The sequence below is a fragment of the Hippopotamus amphibius genome, chromosome 17 (genome assembly GCF_030028045.1).
Source record: "Hippopotamus amphibius kiboko isolate mHipAmp2 chromosome 17, mHipAmp2.hap2, whole genome shotgun sequence".
Lineage (NCBI taxonomy): Eukaryota > Metazoa > Chordata > Mammalia > Artiodactyla > Hippopotamidae > Hippopotamus > Hippopotamus amphibius.
In genome coordinates this window covers 46,390,577-46,412,974 of record NC_080202.1, presented here as the reverse complement: position 1 = coordinate 46,412,974, position 22,398 = coordinate 46,390,577, and the positions used below count along the sequence as shown (strand labels likewise).

Below are 22,398 nucleotides of genomic sequence, written 5' to 3'. Positions count from 1 at the left end.
GCTGATTCTACTACACGAAGGCCACCTGCCACCTCGGGGAGCCCATCGCACTCACATACAGAAACAGGACAGGCACCTGGGGGACCAAGGCAAAGGCGGCCCACAGGGCACGCGCACGTCTCGGACGGTCAACGGCTCCCAGCTAAGGCCACCAAGGGCCGCCTGGCGGGCTGCCCCACTCCCATGCTGCGTGTCGAGCGGCTGGCTCCCGTCACGCCACTTGCCCAGGCTGAGTTCCGGCCAGTGGTGCCTCAGGAAGGCCCGCCCTCCCAGCCCATCTCACTCCAGGCAGATGACACTCTGGGCTCCACAGCTGCCCAAAAGCCCGTGTGAGCCTCCTCACCTCGGCGCCTGCTATATAAGTGTATCGGCACAAACCCCAGAACCTCTGGGGGACGGCCCACCAGCGCCTTCACCCATTTTACTTTTCTCTACAACGTCTCCTTTGTACCCTGTCCCCCAAGCCCCCTGGCCCCTCTGGGTGGGCCCAGGCGCCTCTGCTGGCTGTTCCCTCAGGCACAGCAGAGGGTGGACGCCAGCCCCTACCAGGGGCTCTGGAATAAAGTGAGGCCACGCAGCACCCACTCCTTACACGGGGGGCACAGCCCTGGCCATGGGGGCAGGAGGGGGGGTTGTGGCAATGGGGATGTGAAGGAGCAAGGAACGGAGCACCTGGAGGTGAAAAAGGCAAATGTGGGTCATTCGAGCCAGAAAGGTGAGAAAATGAAGGAGCCACTGACCAACCTCAGTGATTTTCTTAAAAATTAGAACATAAAGCAATAAATGTAAATTAGGAAAAAATTCTACCTTTGAAAACTCTCGGAGCTGTTGCAGCTCTCAAATTCCACAGGAAGTACTGAATGACTAAGAAAACTCAGCAGACCCGCAGGCGTCTGGGGCATAAGCTTACAGCCCCCAGCCCAGCACCCTGACCAAACGTAGGTACCTACCCTTTGGCCGCAGACCACCGCACAATCGTGTCCTTGTCCTTCAGCCCAACCAGCAGCTGCTCTGGAAGAACACAGGAAGGTGACCTGTGAGCCCACAGAACCACCCAGAGTTCTAGAGGAGCTCTCAGTTCCCAGCTTTAAGGTAACCCACCCTGCACATCACTCAAAACAGTACCAAGAAGGCAGTTACATGAAGAATCTTAATTCTAATCACAAGAAAAGGACACTTCCTTCTGTGTGTTTTTAAATCATCATTTAAGGCCAATTTCTGCCATAGCTCCTAAGAAGTTGATCCGCCCATCCTAACAGTCACTGGACAGAGAGCACCAGCGAGGAAGGCCAGAGGTCGATGCGGGAGGCTTCCCAGAGGAAACAGCACCTGCCAGAGGCTGAGGAGAGCAGCTCTCCTGGGGACAGTCTCGGAAACGGTCAACCTCTTGGAAAGGCCGCACAGAGCCCTCCCCAGCAGTACCGGCCTTGTGAGCCGACCACTGGAAGTCCTGGTGGAGGGCACAGGCAGCACGGGAAGCCTGATCTGGAGGCAGGACTGAGCCTGTGAAGGTGCACAGGTGCACCACGACCAGAGCAGTCTAGGGCCACAAAGCGGGGTGGGGGAGACAGCAGGTGAAGAAGCCCCAGCCTCACTTCCCACCCTGCCAAGACCAGAAGTGGGGCCGGGTCCCCTGCAGGCCAAGACGAGGCGGCCCCCGCTCACCTATCACGCTCTCCACCTCCTCAGGGACGTCATCCTCTCCATCGCTGTCAGGGGTCTCAGCCTGCATCCTGGGCTCTCTGGGACTCTGGACACAGAGCTGCAGGCTCGCAGCCAAGGAGCGGCAGCCACGCTGATACCTGCAAGCAGCAAACACACCTCAGACCCGCTGGGACAACTTGGAACTAAAAGATCCTGATGACTGAAATCAACAACTTAGTGTCACCGTGAAGATTCCACATACTTTACAGGGACAGGATGGACAGGAAGGAAAACTGAGCATTAACTGTCACCAGCGTGGATTGTCATGGAGAGATAACCACCTCATCTTAGCCACAGAACACAGATTCACCTTCTAGATAACTCAAACCCTCATGTGTTGGAAAGCTTCCTTAGCAGAAAGGCAGGTGATAAAGCATGACAGCGAGAACGCACCTGACAGAAATGGCAGGGAGGGCATGTCTGAACCCACTGGCCTTGGCCTTATTTCCACAGGCTCTGCCTCCAGGCCCCACTTGAGCACTTTCCCACCCCCTGCCTCCAGGCCAGATGCCACCTTCCATACCCCGGGGGGGGCCACAGCTAGTCCACATCAGCTCCCACAGATCCTGCCTCCTGAATGGCTCTCACCACTTCCTGCCACCCACACCCCCCCTTCCCCACGGCTGAGGCCACCAGCATCATCTCCCGTAGTGCCGTGAAGGGGCCAGCAACACAGAACAGCTCAGCTGCCTGGCTGCACAGCCCCTGAACCTCTTCTTGCCTCAGTTTCCCTGTCTGTAAAACAAGCCCCCACCCAGAGGGCTGCAATGAGCTCGGACAGGAGGATTGCTGTGCTGAGCAAGGCCCACAAATGCCGCCTCCCCTCCTGGAAGCTAGGCAGGCCCATCTCAGGACAGGGCCTGGGGCATAAAAGGTGACAGGTCGAGTTACACTATGATGACTGGGGGCCGCGGCCTCAGGCCAAGTCCAATGCACAGATAACTGGGGCCTTGGAGATACAGCCAGCTCAGACACTGACAGCTGAGGCCCTGAGGCCTCAGATTCCGTGAAACAAGGATGGTGCGGGCAGTTCCCAAGATGGAGGTTCAGTCAACTGTCAATGGCCAGTGACTTAACCCTGACTGTGTAATGAGGCCTCCAATAAGACCCAAAAGGAGGGACCTCCCTGGCGGTCCAGTGGTTAAGACTCTGCGCTTCCACTGCAGGTGGTGCGGGTTCCATCCCTGGTCCAGGAACTAAGATCCTGCACGCTGCACAGCATGGCCAAACAAAACAAGACAAAAGCTAAAAGGAGTGGGTTAGGAGAGCTTCCAGGTTGGTAAACACAGGGAGGAGCAGGGAGGGTAGTGCACTCAGGGGGCATGGAAGCCCTGTGCCCTCTCCCTAGTCCTTGCCCTCTGCATCTCTTCCACCTGGCCATTCCTGAGTTGTAAACTTTTAAAATAAACCAGTAATCTCATAAATAAAATATTTCTCTGAGTTCTATGAGCCAGTCTAGTAAATTATCAAACCCAGCAAGGGGGTCATAGGAACCTCCAACCTGCAGCTGGACTGTGAGAAGCACAGCTGACAACTTGGACTTGTAATTGGGGTGGGGGAGGGGGTTTGAGGCAGGGGGAGACAGTCTTGTGGGCTGAGCCCTTAATCTGTGGGATCTGGTGCTGTTTCCACATAGACAGAGTCAGAACTGAGTCACACAGTAGGACACCCAGCTGGTGTCCGACAACAGCCTGGTCAGGAAAAAACACACACTGGAGCTGTTGTCAGAATCAGAGCAACAGGTAGCTGAACCAGGGAGGATGTCACCAAGCACCACAGGATTGTTGTCAAGATCACAAAGCACCCAGCAAGCAGCAGGCATGTGGCAATGACTGTTGACACTGTTGTTGTTCTCTGATGAGGACACACATTCACTACCTCACAGGAAAAGTCCTCGATAATGTCCAGCAACCAGAGACCAGATAGGCTGCCACTGGACTTTCCCTCCTGCCTTAAACAACCACAAATCTGGACAAAGTGTATATACGAACCGCTGGCAGGCACAAGATGACAACCAAAGCAGGGCTACAATCCCTTAGGGCAAGGAAGCCCCCAGGTGTGCCCACCTTCCCCTCTGCTTCCTCCCAAAGGCACTTTCTAAACCAAAGCACAGGAAAGTACAGCCCAAGCAGAGCCGCTGTCCTGCTGGACAGAAAAAACAATCACGACTAGTGAGATGGCTACTAAGTGGGGATAGATGCTGGAGGAAGGGGAGCCGAGAAGGCACCCCAAGTTCTGCAGAAAAGCTTCCCTGGATCCTCGGGCAACTGTGAGGCATATGAGACCCAGCTGTGCCATCAGAGAGCAGCTGGGAGGCCAAGAGCCAGAGTCCAGAGGTCACGTAAGGCTGGGCAATCACTGAAGTGTGGGTCCAGCAGGAAGGACTGAAAGGCCACGCGTGAGGAGTGAGCAGCTGCTGCAGGAGCAAGGGCCACACCCCAGTGTGGGGAACGGACAAGGCCTGCGCCCCCAACAAGACAGCCGGAGGGGCAGTGTGGCTGGTCACCCGCCTGCTGGACAGGCTCACTCCTCCTAAGAGGAAGATGACCGAAAAAGGAGTGAATCTAAAAAATAACATGAAAATGTTGTCAGAGGGGATAAAATGAAAAAAAGATGGAAGAGACAGAAAACAAAGAGCAAGACAGCAGACTGAACCCACCACGTTAATGATCACACTCGGTGTACAGAGAGATACAGACTGAACAAGGTAATTGTGATGGCAAATTACTTTCCTTCCCACGTAAATGCTTGGAGCACTCGTGATAGTTAATTTTAATATGTCAAGTTGACCAGGTCACAGTGCCAAGATATTTGCTCAAACATTACTCTGGGTGTGTCTGTGAGGGTGACTGCAGGTGATATTAACATTTAAGATGTGGGCTGAGCAAAGCAGGTTGCTCTCCCCAGTGTGGTGGGCCTTGCCCAACCCACTGAAGGCCTGAGGCTCACAGACAGGCTCACTCTTCCCCAGTGAGAGGGATTCTTCCTGCCTTCAGCTCCTCCTGGGTTTCCGAGCCTGCCAGATCTTGGGATGTGCAGCTCCACAAACACGAAACAATTCGTTATGATAAGCCTCTTTACACACGTCCACACACACACCCCATCAGTTCTGTTTCTCGGGGGAACCCTAACACAGTACAGAATGTCAATTTTCCACAGCGCCTGGAAAGTAACCACTAACATTTAATCTCATACACAACTTACAGAACAAGCTGTAGGCAGAACACCCAAAAGGTATTTCAGTAAAACCTCACTAAAACATAACACACTTCTCTGGAATTTCCTATAATTGAGGACAAACTTAATCAAATAATTCCTCCCTAACCACACATATTAATACTTGAAATAAAACTGAAGACTGCTGGGCTTCCTAGATGGTGCAGTGGTTAAGAATCCGCCTGCCAATGCACGGGACCCGGGTTCAATCCCTGCTCCAGGAAGATCCCACATGCCACGGAGTAACTAACCCTTGCCGCCACAACTATTGAGCCTGTGTTTTAGAGCCCGTGAGCCACAACTACTGAGCCCATGTGCTGCAACTACTGAAGCCCACGCGCCTGGAGCCCATGCTCCACAAGAGAAGCCATGGCAATGAGGAGGCCGCGCACCACAACGAAGAGTAGCCCCCACTCACCGCAACTAAAGAAAGCCCACGCACAGCAACAAATTAAATAAATTAATTAATTAATTAAAAAAAAAAACAAAAACTGAAGACTGCTTACAATGCAGTACCCCCAGCGCAGTACAATAGGCTGTTTCTGTGGGAGCCACTACTTCAGAATAACCCTAAAGACATCGTTTCCATGCACAGGAAAAGACCGTTCTCCTTTCTGAGTACACCTCGAGGAAGACGCCCATGACCCAGAGTGAGTTGACCAGAACAGAGCTCTCTGCACGGTGCGGCCTGCCAGTGAGGCTGCCCTGCACCTGAGTGACAGGCACTTTCACAGAGTGTGAAACAAACTTTCCTCGTCGTCAGTTCCACTCCAAAATTCTATCTGGAAGATGTGGGGTCAGAAAATAACCAAAAGAAAAGCTGTTCCTTTCAAAATCAGAAACACTCTTGAGACTAGAAAAAAAAATGAAAGCAAGAGGGCAAGTCAATCAGCCCACTGTGTCTGGCCACCTAAAACACCTGGCCCCACGCCCGCCTCCCAACACGCCCCGGCCGCGCGGTCACCATTCAGTCCACCAACCTCCACTTGGCCACCCGGGGCTTCAGGAAGGTCAGGCCCAGCCGCTGCACAAGCTTCACCCCAAGCTTCCGGAGCAGGGTCTGGTTGCTGTCGGGGAGCCTGCAGCCATCCAGGCACTGGAGAACGGTGGCAGCTGAGAACACAGCACGTCCCGCTGAGTTTGGTGGGAATGGTTTGTGTGATCTCCCAAACCCACCAACCCCACCTGACATGCACGACACCAAAACCAGATGCTTCCACAGCCCTCACCCCCACCCCAGTCAATGTAAAGGCCTACATCTACGCCGGACCCCCTGAGCTCTGCTTCACAAAGACCCCTTCACCTCAGGTCATTTACTAAGCGCAGCTGGAGTCGAACCTGCCCAACCTTCACACTGTGAACCACGGATCTGGAGGTGGAACACAGAGGAGCCCAGGGAGGGAAGAGAGTCCTGAGCAAAGAGAGCGGGCGTTGAGTGGCGGGTGGAGCACATGCTATGGCCACGAGGACCATGCAGACAGACCTGAGTGTGAGCCTGCAAGAACGGGGAGGGGTCTCTACAAGCAGGGAAACGGTGTGATCGGGCCCCCCTGCTGCCAAGGCTGCTCAGGGCAATGAGGAGAGCATGGCGGAAGCGGAGGCCAGGAGAGCACACAGGACCATGTTTCGTGTGAGACAAGGGGGGGTGGGGCATTCTTCAACACAAGTTTCAATGGCATCTGGGTAACTTCCCAAAAGTCCCAAACGGGTCGCAGTGACCAGCATAGGTATAACTGATGGTAACTCAAGACAGAAGACCTGGGGTCTGTGTGTGCAAGTCCATCGAGGACAACACGTGACGATGCTGAGTGGCAACTGCTGATGTTCTCAGGTGTGAAAATGACATCAAGCTTATGTCTCTAAAAAGAGTCAACAGATGCCCGTGGAATGACAGGGTGTCTGGGTGGGGGGTGAGGCGGAGCATGGATGTAACAGGAGTGCCCATGAATTAAAAACCTGAAGCTTGTGATAGAAATATAAGAGATCACTACATCAGTCTCTCTTCCTATATGTGCATGAAATGCCCCATGATGAAAACTTCAGGGAACAGACGCTACTTCCCAAATCTCACTCATACATCCTCTAAAACAGAGACAAGAAACTTCTCGTGTTCCAGGTAGTAAGCCTTCCTGCAGTGAGAATCACTATACTGATTTTCATAAGTTGAGGTTCAATTTAAATTAAGAGAATGAGGCAAAAAGGACAAACAATGTAGCCATGCCAGGAAGAATGCAGCTGGGCCCCCAGGAGGCGAGCCAGAGGCCTCAGGGCTGCATCTACAACCCAAGGCACCCAGGATCAAGGCCAGGCAGTCAGGGCATCAGGAATCCAGACCTCCTCCCTACAAGGCCTGAGGCCTAACGGTCAGATTATTAACACAAACACAAACACACACACACACACACAAAGAAGACCAAAAAAAACCCAAACTATGATAGTATTCAAATATAGCAAGTCACAGATTTTTGTGCCTATGAATAAACTGTTAAGGAGACATATTTGATCATAATTTGGGCAAACTCATGTCACAAACACACCCTCACTTACAAATAAACCTTACCGTAGGGTAAACAGTCGTCACGTTTTCCATGCTTAAATATTTGTGCCTAAAAAAAAAAAAAAAAAAAAAAACTATTACAATGTTGCAAATACATTTACAAATTTAAAAGATAAATTATCAAAACAATTCATTGCATCTTCCAGAATTTTTTTCTAAACATACACCATGAAATAACAAGAGAACAGTTTCTGTACATGACAAAGAAAGGAATTACGAGACTGGAAAGGAAATTTTCCAAAGGGGCAAGTAAACCAGGGATGCAGCGGTGAGGTCGGGCTCACTGACACACACCTGCACCGAAGTTAAGGGCACAGGCCTGTAAGGAGAGTAAAGAATTGCACCAGGTTTCCACCACGGGCATGTAACTGAAGGTACCAAAGGATAAGACTTACAGATCGAATTATCCCACACAAAGGTAAGGCACCCACGTACCCATCCTCATTCTGAGTTGACAAAGGAGAAGGGGCCCCTCCTGCTTCTCGCACCCGTGGGGCCGGCAGACTGTCAAAACCTCAAAAGCCCAGAGTCCTCAACCTGAAATTTTACCCTCTGCTTTCAAGCCTGCAAGAGTTGGGGTAATTCACACAGAGATCCAAGCACTTAAACAAAGAACCCTAAAGCTGAGAACCCCTAAGAAAACTGCTATGGAACTTCTTCTCCTTCAAGAATAGTACTTAACTGGCAAGGTGAGACCACTTCTGTCTTAGGTTGCCTGAAGGCACATGGGCCCGCTGCGCTGGACCACATCCTCCAACATCAGGTCCTGCTGGTGAAGGAGCTGCTCAGCCAAGGTGAAGAGGGTGAACACCATACCAGATGCTTAGTGGTGTTTCACATGGAGACCAACCACCTGGGGGCCCTGGACGCTCTGAGGTAGGCGCACAGGAGAACAGGCCACAGGGCTCAGACCCACAGGCCCAGGACATTCCAACAAAGCACTGTGGAACCACCCAGCCAGTGGCCCACGGCTCCACCGCCTCTCCCAGCACACGTGACAATGGCCTCGGCCTCACCAGCCTGCTCCGCACCTCTGCTGTGAAACCTCTCGGCAGAAGTCATGCTCTCCTTCACACTTTCTGCCCTTCCTCTTCCCCCAACAACTCAACCCCAAAACCATGAGCGAGCCATCAGGTTAGGAAGTTCAGGGCACTTCGTCCCCCCACCTTTCTGTGACCCACGCTACTAATGGAGAAGGACCCTCGGACGTGCACGAGCCACTTCTGAAACATCCCCATTTCATGACTCGTAAACCACTCCCAAAACAGTCGAAATCTTTGTCTTTACAATCTGGGTTTATGACGAGGGGAAAAGTCACCTGGATATCCTAGCTTCTTCCTGGTAAACTTTTAAAGGAGTCAGGGAGGTGGCTCGGTGGAAAGGAAGGAGGAAATCATCGTGCAGCCGGATGAGTCTGAGCAGGACGTGCGACCCCCAGGGTGAGCCATCCACAGCCCTGGGTACAGTGCCCGCCACCCTCCTCCTGCAGCAGAGGCCACGAGAGTGACTCCATCCATGCTGGCCATCAACCCGACTGCCACAACAGGCCCAGTGGACCTAGCTCTGAAGGACAGACACCCACGCTGGTTGCCCTAGAGCTGACCTGGAACCAGGGGTAAGGAAAGGGTAGGCCACACCATGCAGCCCACTGCTGCCCCTTACCTGCCACGCATCCTTCCAGCTCCACCGCAGCCTCCCCCGGGAGCCAGGCCAGGCTTTCACACAAGACTCAGACAGTGCAGACCCCAACAATAAAGCTTACAGGGCACACCACTGTGGTTAGACATCTCTAACTTTAAAAAAACTAAATGTCAGCATTCACAAAAATAACCTGGCCGCAACAGTCTCAGCTCCGAACTGCCTGACGTACAAACCAGGATAGAGAACCGGGCCAAGGATAGGGCTTCACCAAGGGTCCTGTTCCTCCTCCAAGCAGAAGGCCCAGCCAGCAGGACTGAGGGGTGGCCTCAGGGCTGACCTAGCCCAGGTCACGGCACCAGCGTGCCCTGCAGACACACACCATCTCCCTGCTGTTCTCAGGGCACAGGTCGTCCACACGGCCAGTGCCAATGCACACAAAGACAGCCGATGCCACAAGGAAACAGCTGACAACACGACAAGCATACAAATTATAAAAACCACTCAGGTCTCAATCAACTTTCAAAGTTACAGTAATTATATGCTTAAAAACACAAATAAGTATCTTGGTATAAAAATAATTGCTAACATAAATTTTGCCAAATTTTCTGAAACTGTGAAGCACACACTGTAGTACGCCAACGGCTCTACGACAGTGAAGTAGAAAATACCACCAGGAAGACTTACCGTCTCAGCTGCTAAAGCACCAGAATCACTCTGAACCCTGCCTACCCCAAGCTCTGCACTGAGTCCAGACCGCAAGAGGGGAGGCCCCATTGCACACAGCTGCACAGTGGGCAGACACAGCCAGATTAACAGACACGAATGCACGGTTAAGCATCACTGAACTCAAAATACCCACTCTGTGTTCTCTTCTAGTGGATACTACAATCAGAATTACCATCACGTGGGAAACAACAAAACTTTCTTTTATTTTAAAAGAAGTCCTCAAAATGGTATGCTAATTATGTAGAATACACACTGAAGTATTTAGAGGCAGCGGAGTGATTTAATTTAAAACAGTTCAACAACATAAGTGTGTGGTTGTATGTTTTATTTTAATATACACACACGTGTGCACATACACACAATGTGTATACATAAGAATAAAGTCAGGAGTACAAGGACTTCACTAAAGAGCCTACAGAAACTAAAAGGATAACAAAGGAATTTTATAAACAACTTTATGACAACAAATTAGACAACTCAAAGGAAATGGACAATTCCAAGACCGATTCTAAATTAGCAAAAATGACTTAAAACATGGAAAATCTGAATAGACCTGGATCATGCAAAGAAATTTAAATCAGTACATTAGAATCCTTCCACAAAGAATACCCCAGGCCCATGAGGCTTCACTAACGAATTCTAGCAAACATTTAAGGAAAAAAATACAACCTACGTAAAGTTCAAGAAAACAGAGGAGGAACACGTCCCGTTCTTCGCCTGATACAAAAGCCACAGACGTCACGAGAAAACCACAGATCAACATCCCTTGTAAACAAATATATAAAAATCCTTAACAAAATACTAGCAAAATGAATCCAGGAACATATTAAATGGATTTTACTCCATGACCAAATGGGATTTATTCCCCATTTGCAAGGAACATCCAAAAATCAATTAACGTAACACATCACATTAACAGAATAGCGAACAAAAACATACAATGAGCTCAGTAAAAGCAAAAAAAAGCACCTGACGAAATCCATCACCCATTCATGATAAAAAGCTCCCCATCAACTACAAACAGAAGGGAACTTCCCAGTATGATAAAGAGCAGCTATGAAAACCCACAGCTGGCATCCTACTTAATGGTAAAAGGCTGAATGCTTTCCCCTAAATAAACAGCAAGAAATCTCAACAAATTTTGAACGGAGGGGTGAGAAGATGCTCCACACTAGAAATGGGGCTACAGGAGGAGGATTCAGCTTGCTCTAGATGACCCAGAAGGGCTCCAGAGTCAGCAAAAACAGAGTGGAATCTTCCAGAAGGGTGGAAGGAGGTCTAAACAATAAACAAAATTAGAAGCAGACTATATTAAGGGCTACTGAAGAAAAGTAAAAGATAAGCAAACTACAAGAAAATCAAAACTGTACAAGTTACGGTCCATAGATGAAAGAAAGACAAGTAAGAGGATTCTGATCAACGGGAATGTTAGAAAGGAGACTCCATCTGACATTAATGCCAGGCACCACACTCCTTCATAAGGACCCTGGGACTACAGAGCAGAAAACAAACCCCTGCAGTGAATGCTACTGACTGTAAAAGATACACACCAATAATTCTAAAGCCCAAGCATCAGACTTAAAGAAGGATACAGAACAGAAAGGAAATGCTGCCAACTAGGATCATGTACTAGTGCAGGCACACGGGCACTGGTTGAGAGGGGGCAGCGGGCAAGGCAGGGAGCAGGGGGGAAAGCACCCATGATGTCCTATCACAAAGGGGTGGGACCCGGAGACCCTGCAGACAGAGGATGGCAGAGGAAACAGGTCCAGAGCACCTGAAAACAGTGACCTCGTTCACAAAGCTGGGAGACAGTGGGACGGGTGTCAGCAAGCCAGCAGATGGGCTGGGGCACATCGTGCAAAGCGGGGCAGCAGTCCCCCTCAGCACGAAACGGGCTGTCTCTGGGAGAAGGGGCTGTGCGGACAAGGGCGGACGTGTTTTCATCACAAAGCCTCTGAACTGCTTAGTCTCTTCACCAAGTGTAGAATAAGAACGGTTTTTCAAAGAAGAGGGAGCTCCTCATACTCCACCCACTGAATGTGCTGAGGTTCTCCACATATGTCACACAGAGAAGCATCCAGACCCCTGATCACTAAGTGATGGGGCAGGAAGGCACCCTCTCTGAATCTCAGTTTCCTCAGGAAACGACACGCTGCGGTGAAGGTAGCAGTTCCCTGAGCCATGCAGAGAATAAGATGCAAATGAACATAAAACACATTCACCAATGAGATCAGAACTGTCTTCTACCTGGTAAATATAGACATGTTCCTTTTGTTTATCCGAAAACTATTTTCTTTTAAGAACTCTTCCCTGAGTTTCATTTACAAAATTTAAAGTTAATTTACTCCATGTAAATTCAGATGTGTCCAATTTAGTATCCTTCAGATGTAAACCATCCATTTTCAGAACAAACAGTCCTAAGCAGAAACACTGGGGTCCTTCCATGCGGGGACCTGCAGTCTGGGAAGAAGCCAAAGGCATCAAAATTCCCACTTACAGTCTGCAGACAAGTGGTGGGATGCGGTCCACACAACGTGCGATAAGATGCCTAATCGTGCCGGGGAGAAGGGTGAGGAAGAAAGGGTCAAAAACAAACCTCACGGAGAAGCTTCCCTTCAGCAGCTCTCGCCACAGGGACAAGGTTTGCTGAGGGACACCCCACGCAGGCGGGTCGTGGACACGCTATTCTACTGGAGTATCAGGTCAGACGGGCACCTTGGCCAGTTCACCCCCTCTCAGTCCTGGCAGCTTTGCTACGAACAGAGTAGAGCTTCCTTTTACTCTCAAACACACACTGTGGACAAAAATCACATGGTAACCCTACATGGCAAGTTCTCTGACCTCCTCCCTTCCACAGCCGGGGTCTCTGCGGTCAATGCCCCCCTCCCTGGGGCCAGGGGGCTTCCGGCTGCTTCAACCAATAGAGCCAAGGGGAAGCAACACGGTGACTGCCAAGCCCAGGCCCCTCTGCCTGGCACGCTCCCTCTGGGAACCCAGCAGTCCCATGCAGAAGCGCCACGCGGGACCCACAGTCCACAGGCCCAGCTGAGCCTAGCCCTTCAAGCCGCCCCCACAGTGCAGGCTTCTCAGGCAAGGCCCTTGGCAGCCAGAGGCAGAGACAAGCCCCCCCACCCCCACCCCACATCCCGGCCTGTCGGGACCCACAGAAGCCACACACACACAAGCAACAGCTGCTGTGTGAAGCCATGACAGACAAACTCCCTCCTTAGGAACCATGGGAGGGACTGAAATCTCATCCTGCAGGCACCACTCTGGCAGCAGTCTGGGGGTCCCACGGAGGGGGCCACTCTCAACTTCTGGGAAGCTGAGGGAGGTGCTCAGACCAGTGCAGACGGTCTGCAGGGGGAGGGAGGCTGGACAGTCAACAGCAGGGGACAGAACTGACAGCACCTGGTGACCACTTAAAGCACTCTTTGGCCTCATTCACTAATAAATAATAAAAATTTAAAATACAAGGAAAGGCCCCAAACGCTCTCACACAGGAACACCCTTCATTTGCCAAGTTCCTCATGAAGTCTAAGTAAGAGAAAAGAACAAGAGTTGAGGACTGCCCAGGACAACCGACACTGATACGGTCGCCCCACTGGGCACGGGCAGACAGTGACAGGCCCCCACTGTCCCCACTCCACAGAGGGGACCAGCCCCAAGGCCAGGCTGCCAGCCACTGTCTGGACCAAGGGGGACCCAATACCTCATCTTTTACAGGTTCAAGGTGAGTTCTTTTTATCCCTACACTTTTCCTGACCTTGAACCCCACAGGATTTCCCAGGGGGTGCTCTATACGCACGCACAAAGGGAAGGGTCACATGGGTTATGGACTCTCCCGTGAACGGACTCAGAAGAGCTAAAGGGATGAAAAGGAACATAAATCACAGAAGGCCAGGGCTTTGGTTTTGTTTATTGGTCTGTTTTTCCACATAAAGCTAGGCTGCCTTCACTGCCCTTCCCTCCAGAGAGCACGTGGTCCAATCTGGCACGTGCAGAGGACAGTGACCCTCAGCAACAGAGGAAGCGGCCAACAGAAACGCTCTGTCTTCAGATGGTCAGGAGGATCCATCAGCCAAGCCACTGAACGGGGGGTGTACCCCACTTTTCATGGAAGCATAAAACACGAACCAACTGAACACCACGGGCTGGAAGCACACACTCCACACGAGCTATCACGCCACACAGAGACGAGACCACACAGCACACACATCTGAGGGGAGAGGACCGCCAGGTCTGTTCCTGTTGTTCTAGAAACCAGCACAGCACAAGGTGCAAACAAACGCGTCTCTCAGTAATCACTCTAAACCACCACACCTTGCAATCATCAGCCACCCAAGCCGGCTCTTCCGCACCACACCACCAGCTTCCCTCCCCGGGGCATGCTCTCCAGCCGTAAATCACAGGCTGTCGGCTGCTGGGAGCAAGTCCGCCCGGTTGCCAAGCAGGAGATGTTGGTCTGAGGCCCCTGAAGGCACCACCGATTCAAGGGCAAGAACAGCAGCTCCACCCTAGGCCCTGGGAGAAAGAGGCCCACACCACGCGGCTCAGGGGTGCCACTCACTAGCACCTGAGAATTATCCTGCGCGCGAATAAGCACTGGCACTGCGGGGCACCTCGCTGCGTGATGGCTCCATTCCCAGTCCCTCAGGAAGACGGGACATCACAAACACACTGACCAGCAGATAGGACAGGGCTCAAACAAAGCGGGCTCCCCCATTCTGTGCTCCTGAGCCCTGTCCCAGGGCCATGGAGCATACATACCATGCCCCAGTATCATAGCTGTTCCTGGATGTGCACACACAAAGGGGACAAAATGTAAACAGAAAGGACCATCAGCACTGACACAACAGTTTCAGGCTGTACACCACTCAGAGATGGGCTGATGGTTGTTGTTGGAGCTGCAGAGCCCAGCCAGGGCCAAATCTTCCTTGGAAGGCAACAAAGCCCAACAGCTCAGCACCCTTCGAGTAACACCCAAAGGCGCTATACAGAGCGATTCTCTTAACTCACACTTCGGGCACCCCTCCCAGCAGGTCAGAACAGAAGAACCCTACCACCACCACCACCACCACCCCTCCTCCACCACCCTCTACTCCCCCCACCCTGACACACACACACACACACACACACACACACACACACACACACACACACACACACACACACACACACACACACACACACACACACACACGGTTGCTGGCTTGCAAAAATAAAAGGGAGGGGGAAGGGCACATGAAGGGGACTACCACCTCCCCAAGAAATGACAGTAAGCTGAAACTGGATGGGGGAGCACTAAGAAATACAGCAGGAGACCTGGCCTGACTGCCGTGCCCACCGGGCTGTGCTCAGGACCAGGCCGGAGGGAGGGGGGGAGGCAAGCCAGCCCAACCTGAGGCACCTCCAGCCCCAAGAAGAAGCAAGACATCTGTTCCCTCGAGAGAGTGCCTGGTTTACTTCCTCAGGACAGCATACATTAGGGAGAAAACAAAAAACTTCCAAACATGGAAAAATTTTAGTTGTTGAAATTGAGTTTTCTTTTTTTTTTGAAATTGAGTTTTCAATGGCTAGAATAAACAGCTGATTATTATCAGCTAGGACCCAGAATGAAACAATACAATTCTGATAAAATACATTTATAGTAAACTATAAAGGATTTTAAGTACACAAATATGTAAATAAAAATTAACTTCATAAAGAAATGTTTAAATGATCAAAATAATCACATCTAGCTTTATCTTCCCATTATGTGTTAAATCTTTTCCTAACCTAACCGTGAAACCCCAATCATAAACACACACCTTCACAGAAGGAGGACGGCCTGGCCCACCCCAATCCCTGACCACAGCTTCCTGCGTCCTGTCTGGAAGATGAGGCTACATGATGCACAAGAGCCCAGAGGACACCTGACCACTGTGACCTCCTGTCTTTAGATGTCAGTCTGTTCATCATGACATATTCCACCACTTTACTATCCACCCAGCTTCCTCAGATGTTCTAAACAGCCCATGTGGAAGTCAGGACCCTAACAGCAAGCTGCATGAAGATGTCCCCATTTAAACGACCCCTCCCAGACACTCGCGTTTGGTCTGCCTCTGGTCCCACTACTCGAAGGGGCCCAACTTTTCAAGGCAGGGGGTGGACTTTTGGGAGGCCACTCGGGGTGGTCCTCACCACCCCACCCCATGAGAGCCTGGTGAGACTCTACCATGACACAAGGAGGAAAGGGAGGAAGAGCCTTCCCTGGGACTGGGACGGGCAGAGCTGAGACCAAGGGGCTTTGACAGGGCAGGCGACCAGGGCAGCGAAAATGAACACGGGACCCAGACACTCAGAGGCAGCGCCACTGCCCAGAGGGACCCTCCAGACTGGGTCGGCCCCTGAATGGAGGGAGGGCAGCATCAGGCAGACGACGGACAGGGCCCTGGGCAGGGTGGAGGACGGGCCAGGGAAGCGGCCAGCACGGCCCAGTGAGCACCGGACCCGTAAAGGAGGGCCAGGCCAGGGAGACACCTCAAGCCACCTCCCCACCTTGGGGCTCGGCCCTGGACTTGGCTTGCGAGAGCACACACAGCGCCAGCTGGCATCCTCCTCCACTGCTGGGTCTCACTCGGAACTCAGGCAGGAGGAGGGAAAAGCCAAAGCACAACAGATGCTACCTTGACCTGCAGGGCCTGAAGCACAACAGGTGCACAAAACTAGGGCTCTGGGATCAAGGACAGAAACCAGGGACTAAGGTCAGAGCAGAATCGGGCACAAAGCCTAAGGGACACCTGCGCTGGAGGGAAGGTGAGGGTAGCCAGGCAGCCAGGTGGGTGGGGGCTGTAACGTGGGGCACCGCAGCGCAGGGACACTGGCCAGGCGGTCTGCGTTTGTCTCTCACAGAGCACAGCACTCTGCGTTTGTCTCTCACCCAAGAGGCGAGGGCCCTGCGATGGCAGAACCCCTTCCCCTGCAAGCATGGGCCCAGGATGGCCGTCTGCAAGCATACACCTGTCCAGCAGGACACGTCACCCCATCACACAGCAGGTGTACAAACCAGGCCGCCAGCAAACGGAGGCGAGCCTCACACTGTGCATGTTCCAACAAGACCTGTGCACTGGGCCGCCCGCTGCACGTAAAACACTGAGTCATATGAAACTCAAGTGGCCTTGGAGGCGGCTGCTCCACACCTCAGACCCACGACTGAAGATGCCTTATTTCACCTGAATCCTACAAGAGCACACAAACGTTACATAAACATGCACACCCTGAAAATGCTCACTTTCAAATGGTTCTACCATGTTTTCCTCCACCCAGAACCCTGCCTCAGGCAAGTGCTATCCCTAAAAAGCCCTATTTGGTTAATTTGTCCTCTGGCCAAACAAGCTTAATGAAACCACGGGGTGCTGTTTCCAAAGAATCTCAAAGAACAGGAATCAAAGGCACACAAGAAATGTTCTGGATAAGCAAGTGCCTTCTCTCCACGTTCAAAGAGGAGCTCACACCACGCTCTGAGGCCAGAGACCTGCTGCTTCCCTTCCACAGACGGGGGCGTGGAGAAGAGGGGCTGCCCCCCGCCGGGATCTCAGGTGCCGCTGCAGGACCAGCCTCCTCCCCAGGGGGGCAGAGCCAACCACGTCTGGAGTCCGGGGCGCGCGTCTGGAGCGCGGCCTGCCCGTCAGAGGGTGTGGGCCAACCCCGCCCTGGACACGAGGCTCCTGCATGTCCTTAAAGCACATGCCAGACCAGGGCCTCCATCCTCCCCACATGGGGCTCAGGCTGGGGGACTGTGGACGCCCACCGGCTTCACTTCCCTGGTTTTTAATGTTGCTTGTGACTGCTGTACCCTTTAACAAGGTGTACTTGTGACAGTGATGGAACGGACAGAACAACCCTCACTGGGAAGGGGGGACACAATCCCAGCAGCTGGCAAACAGGACAGCGCCCCCACCCCCCACCCCCCGCAGAGGAACACAGAGCCACCCGTCAGTCAGTCTCCAATCTGAGGAGCCAGAGTGGGGACGGCACACCTGCCAGTGCGAGCAGAGCACAGCAGGTTCAAGTGACCACCAGCCTCCATTTTTAATACTGTTTCCCTTCCTTGAATTTCCTAGATTTCCATTCATCCTAATGCTTAAAGAGGAACTAAACCAAAGGGTGTTTCAAAGAACTAGAGTTCAGAGACCTTCCAATGAAATGAAGCTGCTTCCCTCCCACGAGGGTTAAAAATCATCACTGCAAGAGGAATATGCTTCAAGGGAAATAAAAATCAAGCCCCAGTTTCGATGGTACTTGTCATGAGTCCACCTGTTTCGCCTAACCCACACTAATGAGCAGGTGGACAGAACGAAGCCAAGTGCATCAAAGGAGGCAGATGAAAGCCTGAAGCGCAGCACACCTGCAGGTTTCCTCATGCACCGCAGAGGCCCAGCCTTCCCATTCAGGTCTGACAAGCTCATGGCGACACCGCTCCCACCCGGGAGAGCTCAGCACCAGCACTGCTTCCTTCCGCCCAGGCGGCAGCAGCAGCAATGAGACCAAATTTCTCCTTCAAAAAAATGAAAGGGAAGAAGGTGCGTGATTCCAGAAAGAACCTGGGTTTTCCAGAGGGAGCACCAGGCTTCCAAAGGCTTCTGGAGGGAGGTGCCTGCCCTGGGAGCTGCAGGAGGGCCGGGCCTCCCCTCCCCAGCAGGGCTCTCACAGCAGGTGATACCCTCGCCGAGGGCACATCTCCCCAGACAGCTCTGGGGTGTGGCTGCCAAAATGCCTCAGGCCCCACAGGGCTTCCTCCTCCAGGCCAACAAGCGGGCAGGGATACAAGGTTCGACTTAAATAAGCCTTTGGGAAAATAATTTTATTCCTCAGGAGGAAGAGAAACCATAGGCCTCTTCTCCTCCTGAGTGCAGAACAGGGAGACGTTCCAATAAAAAGCACTTCCCCACTCATGGCCAGTGAAGGGGCTGGCCGGCAGGAGGGCAGCGGCGGGCTTGCCAACGCCTGTGCCCCACCCGGAAAGAAGGAACAGAACTTGGGAATAACCTAGCAACAAGGAGCAAGAGGATCAAAAATGTTTAAAAAAAAAAAAAGAACAAAAAAAAAACCAACAAAACTGGGGGCCCAGCCACAGCAGAACTGAGCAGAAAGTGGCCCCGTGACCTTCTCAAGCCAAAAAGGCACTGGTGCCTGCAGGACATGGGCCGCAGGAGGCCACGAGCACTCTCCCTGGTGGCCTGAGTGCACAAGCCAGCCGCCACCAGCCCAGGCAGGGGCCACACAGGCCTTGCCAGCTGCAGGCCCCAGAGGTGGCCACTGCTGGCTCCAGCCTCACAGTGGACACACCTGCGGCTCAGCTGCCCTGACCTGAACGAAGCAATAGCCTCTGAAGAGGTGGCTTCCAGGCCATGGGGGCCTGTCAGGAGACCCCAGGAGTCTGTCAAGAACACAGATTCCAGACTGGGCGAAGGAGGTATAAAGCAGGGCAAGAGCAAGTCAGGAAGCAGCACCCATGTCCAGGCAGGTCTACCCTGCAGGGCCAAGTGGACTGACAGGCTTGGCTGTGTTCATCAGACCCTTGTTCCTCTGTGATCTAAGATGTCTCAATGTGACTCACACAAAAAATTAAGAATCCACTTAAACTTTCAAATAAACCATCTCCGCTCCATCCACCCATCCTTCACCAGGGCTGGATGCCCTACACCACCACCCCCGCCCACCCAGGACCTCTGCAGCAACGGCCTGGTGACCAGGAGCAACCCCTCCCCTCTGCTCCACACTCAGCACCCTTCCCGGCCAGCCAGCTCCAGCACTGACCCCCATCATAGCACTAAAGTCCTCCTTAAGCACTTCCCCACACAGCTGGAATGAGAGGTGGCTGCAGGCACAGGCTGATAGCCATGTTCCATCAATATGACAGGTATGCAAGCCATAAAAAAATTTTTTATAGACCTCAAAAACACAAAAAATATTTAAATTATTGTTGAAGTTGAAAAAAACTGCTGCTACTCTTGTAGCAAGAAAATAAAAAATACGCATTCAAACAAAAACTTATACACGAAATTTCAGATCAGCGTTCTTCAGAGCACCTAAGAATTCCCGTACAGTGGAGTACTGACCATGAGAAGGAATGAAGCACTGACACAGGCTACAACGTGGAGAAACTGTGAAGACGTGACACTGAAGGGAAGAAGCCAGACTCAAAAGGTCACATGGTACACGATTCCACTTGTACGAAATGTCCAGAATAAGCAAACCCAGAAAGAAAGTAGATCACTGGCTGCCAGGGGCTGGGGGGTGGCAGGGGAGGACCGGGGAGGGACTGCTAATGTGTGTGGGGTTTCCTTAGGGGTGGTGAGAGTATTCTGGAATTAGACAGTGGTGATGGTTATACCCTGTGCATGTACAAAATAATCACTAAATTTATATACTTTCAAAGGGTGAATTACATCTCAACTTTTTAAAAGCCATTGTAAATATAACATATCGCATTTATTTAGAGAATGAAAAGACACATGAAAAAGAGATCACCTCAACAGACTACAGGAATCCGGACATGTTTTACTTTTCCAGGTTTCTTTTTAAAATGTCTTGAGGTATTCTCATCATTTAGATGACAATCCTTCCTGAAGACAATGGCATCATAAATGAAAGGACACAGATGAGAGAACATTCTAGGTGCAGAGCAGGCACAGAGGAGGGCTGTCCTCTCCACTACTCCCACCTCTCCCTCAGCCCCAGGACATCACACCATCAGCCCCACTTTCCCTGAGCCCTCATGCCTCCTACACCCCGTCAGAACCTGCAACAGCCAAGGACAGCAGATGGGATGACACCCAAGAAGATGACATCACTCTGAGCCATGGTCCAAATGTCCCCATTTAAACACAGTCCAAAATGCCCTGCTCTCCTCAAAGTGAGCCCTGGGCTCTCCAGCTTCAGAGACCAGGGCGAGGATGAGGTTGCACCCCCCTCAATGGAAGAGCAAAGACCACAGGGCCCAGGGAGGGGAGCCCCAACCCCAGAGCTTCAGGCATGGCAGCCTCCCCTCCCCCACAGAATTTAAACTCAATTGATCTTTCCTCCTTGTTCCCACTAGAAAAGGCACCACCAGACAACAAAGCAGGTGGCCAGGAACGGGTGGGAGCCCTCGGACTGGAGGCCAGGTCTGCGTTCAGTGCAGTGGTTACAAACACCCTGAGTATCTGAACAAACCAAATTTCAAATCACCTGCCTTATTTCCTTCAAGCTGGTTCCAATCATTTTTCTGCTGAGCAGCAGGAAGCTGGAGGAGGACGTGCCCCTGCCTGCCCGCTGGCTCCAGCTCTGCGGGCACCAGTGCCCCCTGGCGGCAACTCGCAGGGCCGCCAGTCCACCCCCTTCGCCAGAGCAGAACGCCCATCGCTAACAACGCAGGGCCAGCCCTTGGTCACAGGGTCCAGTGCAAAGCAGCAGAGAAAAGAAACCGTGTTCACCATCCTGTCAGGGTTCAATGTCTCCTCCTGTGTTCCCACCACTTCCCAACAAAACCAAGGTAAATGGGGCTTGTCCCCGCCATTCCAACAGCCCCACAAACTGACTGCTGACCCCCCACTGGGACAGTGCTTACCAGGGCCTGCAGCGTCCCGTCCATGGCAATGACCCCCTCAATGGTCTGGAAGGAGGAGCGGGCCAAAGTGCATAGGCTCCAGTCCAGGAAACCCGCCATCTTCTTCTGCTTAACATCAGGCCGTGTGACAAACCTGCAAGAAGGGAACAGACAGGTAGGTGACAACTTGGCCAAGGCCCCAGCTGACAAGAGCACACCCTTTCCTGGCCCACCACCTCTCTCCAACCTAAGACCCTGGCCCTCAGGTGGCAATTCCCACCACCACCTCTCTGGGGTCTCATACAGTCCCCATCCCACCCCACACCTCCTGAGCCCCTACTCATCCCCACTCCTTGGCCCAACTCTGCATCCCTTCACCTTGGGACTCTGTGCTGCCACCTGCAACCCCTCTCTCTGCATCTGCCATGGGACTCCTTCCACATCCTCTCTTCCTGCTGCAGAGCCCCATGCAGAGCTCCAGTCGTGTCCAGCTCCATCGCCCCCATCACAGGCGTCTGCTCACCCGGTCAGAAAAAATAAAGCTGCCACAACTGTCTTCCCCCGCCCCCATCAGGGAGCACACGAAGAGACACGGTCACCAAGGATTTACCAAACTTCAGGATGCTGGTTGCAAAGGCGAACTCACATGCCACCGCCTCCCCCCTCCACCCCAAAAAGTTGTGTTTCAGCAGATCTGGGAGGAGGGCCCAGGAATTTCATAAAATCTGCACCTCAGGGTGATCATCTAAAATGGATAATTGGTAATATATACCCTATCTCAATGTCCTTGGCCCTGTTTAAAGCCCCTTGATGGTGGGGGCAGGGCCCCACAGGATGAGGGCCACATCTGCAGTGACCTGATCCTCAGCCTGATCCCCTATCTCAGCCCACAGGCTGAAGACAACAGCCAGCCGGCACTCGCCCCACACATGGGCAGGCACAGGGCCCGAAGCAGGGCAGCCCACAGGACGGGCGAGGG

At 52.4% G+C, this 22,398-nt stretch overlaps 1 protein-coding gene across 3 annotated transcripts in view; it reads right to left on the bottom strand.

Annotated features, from left to right (window-relative positions):
* The window catches only part of TBCD (tubulin folding cofactor D), a 165,362-nt gene that overhangs the window by 120,274 nt on the left and 22,690 nt on the right, over positions 1 to 22,398 (bottom strand). For all 3 annotated transcript variants that reach the window (XM_057714659.1, XM_057714661.1, XM_057714660.1), the window contains exons 7-11: positions 21,441 to 21,573; positions 7,481 to 7,526; positions 5,901 to 6,033; positions 1,666 to 1,802; positions 951 to 1,011 (exon numbers count right to left, since the gene is read on the bottom strand). In XM_057714659.1, the coding sequence (XP_057570642.1) occupies positions 951 to 1,011; positions 1,666 to 1,802; positions 5,901 to 6,033; positions 7,481 to 7,526; positions 21,441 to 21,573 (510 nt within the window). The remainder of the gene's footprint in view (positions 1 to 950; positions 1,012 to 1,665; positions 1,803 to 5,900; positions 6,034 to 7,480; positions 7,527 to 21,440; positions 21,574 to 22,398) is intronic.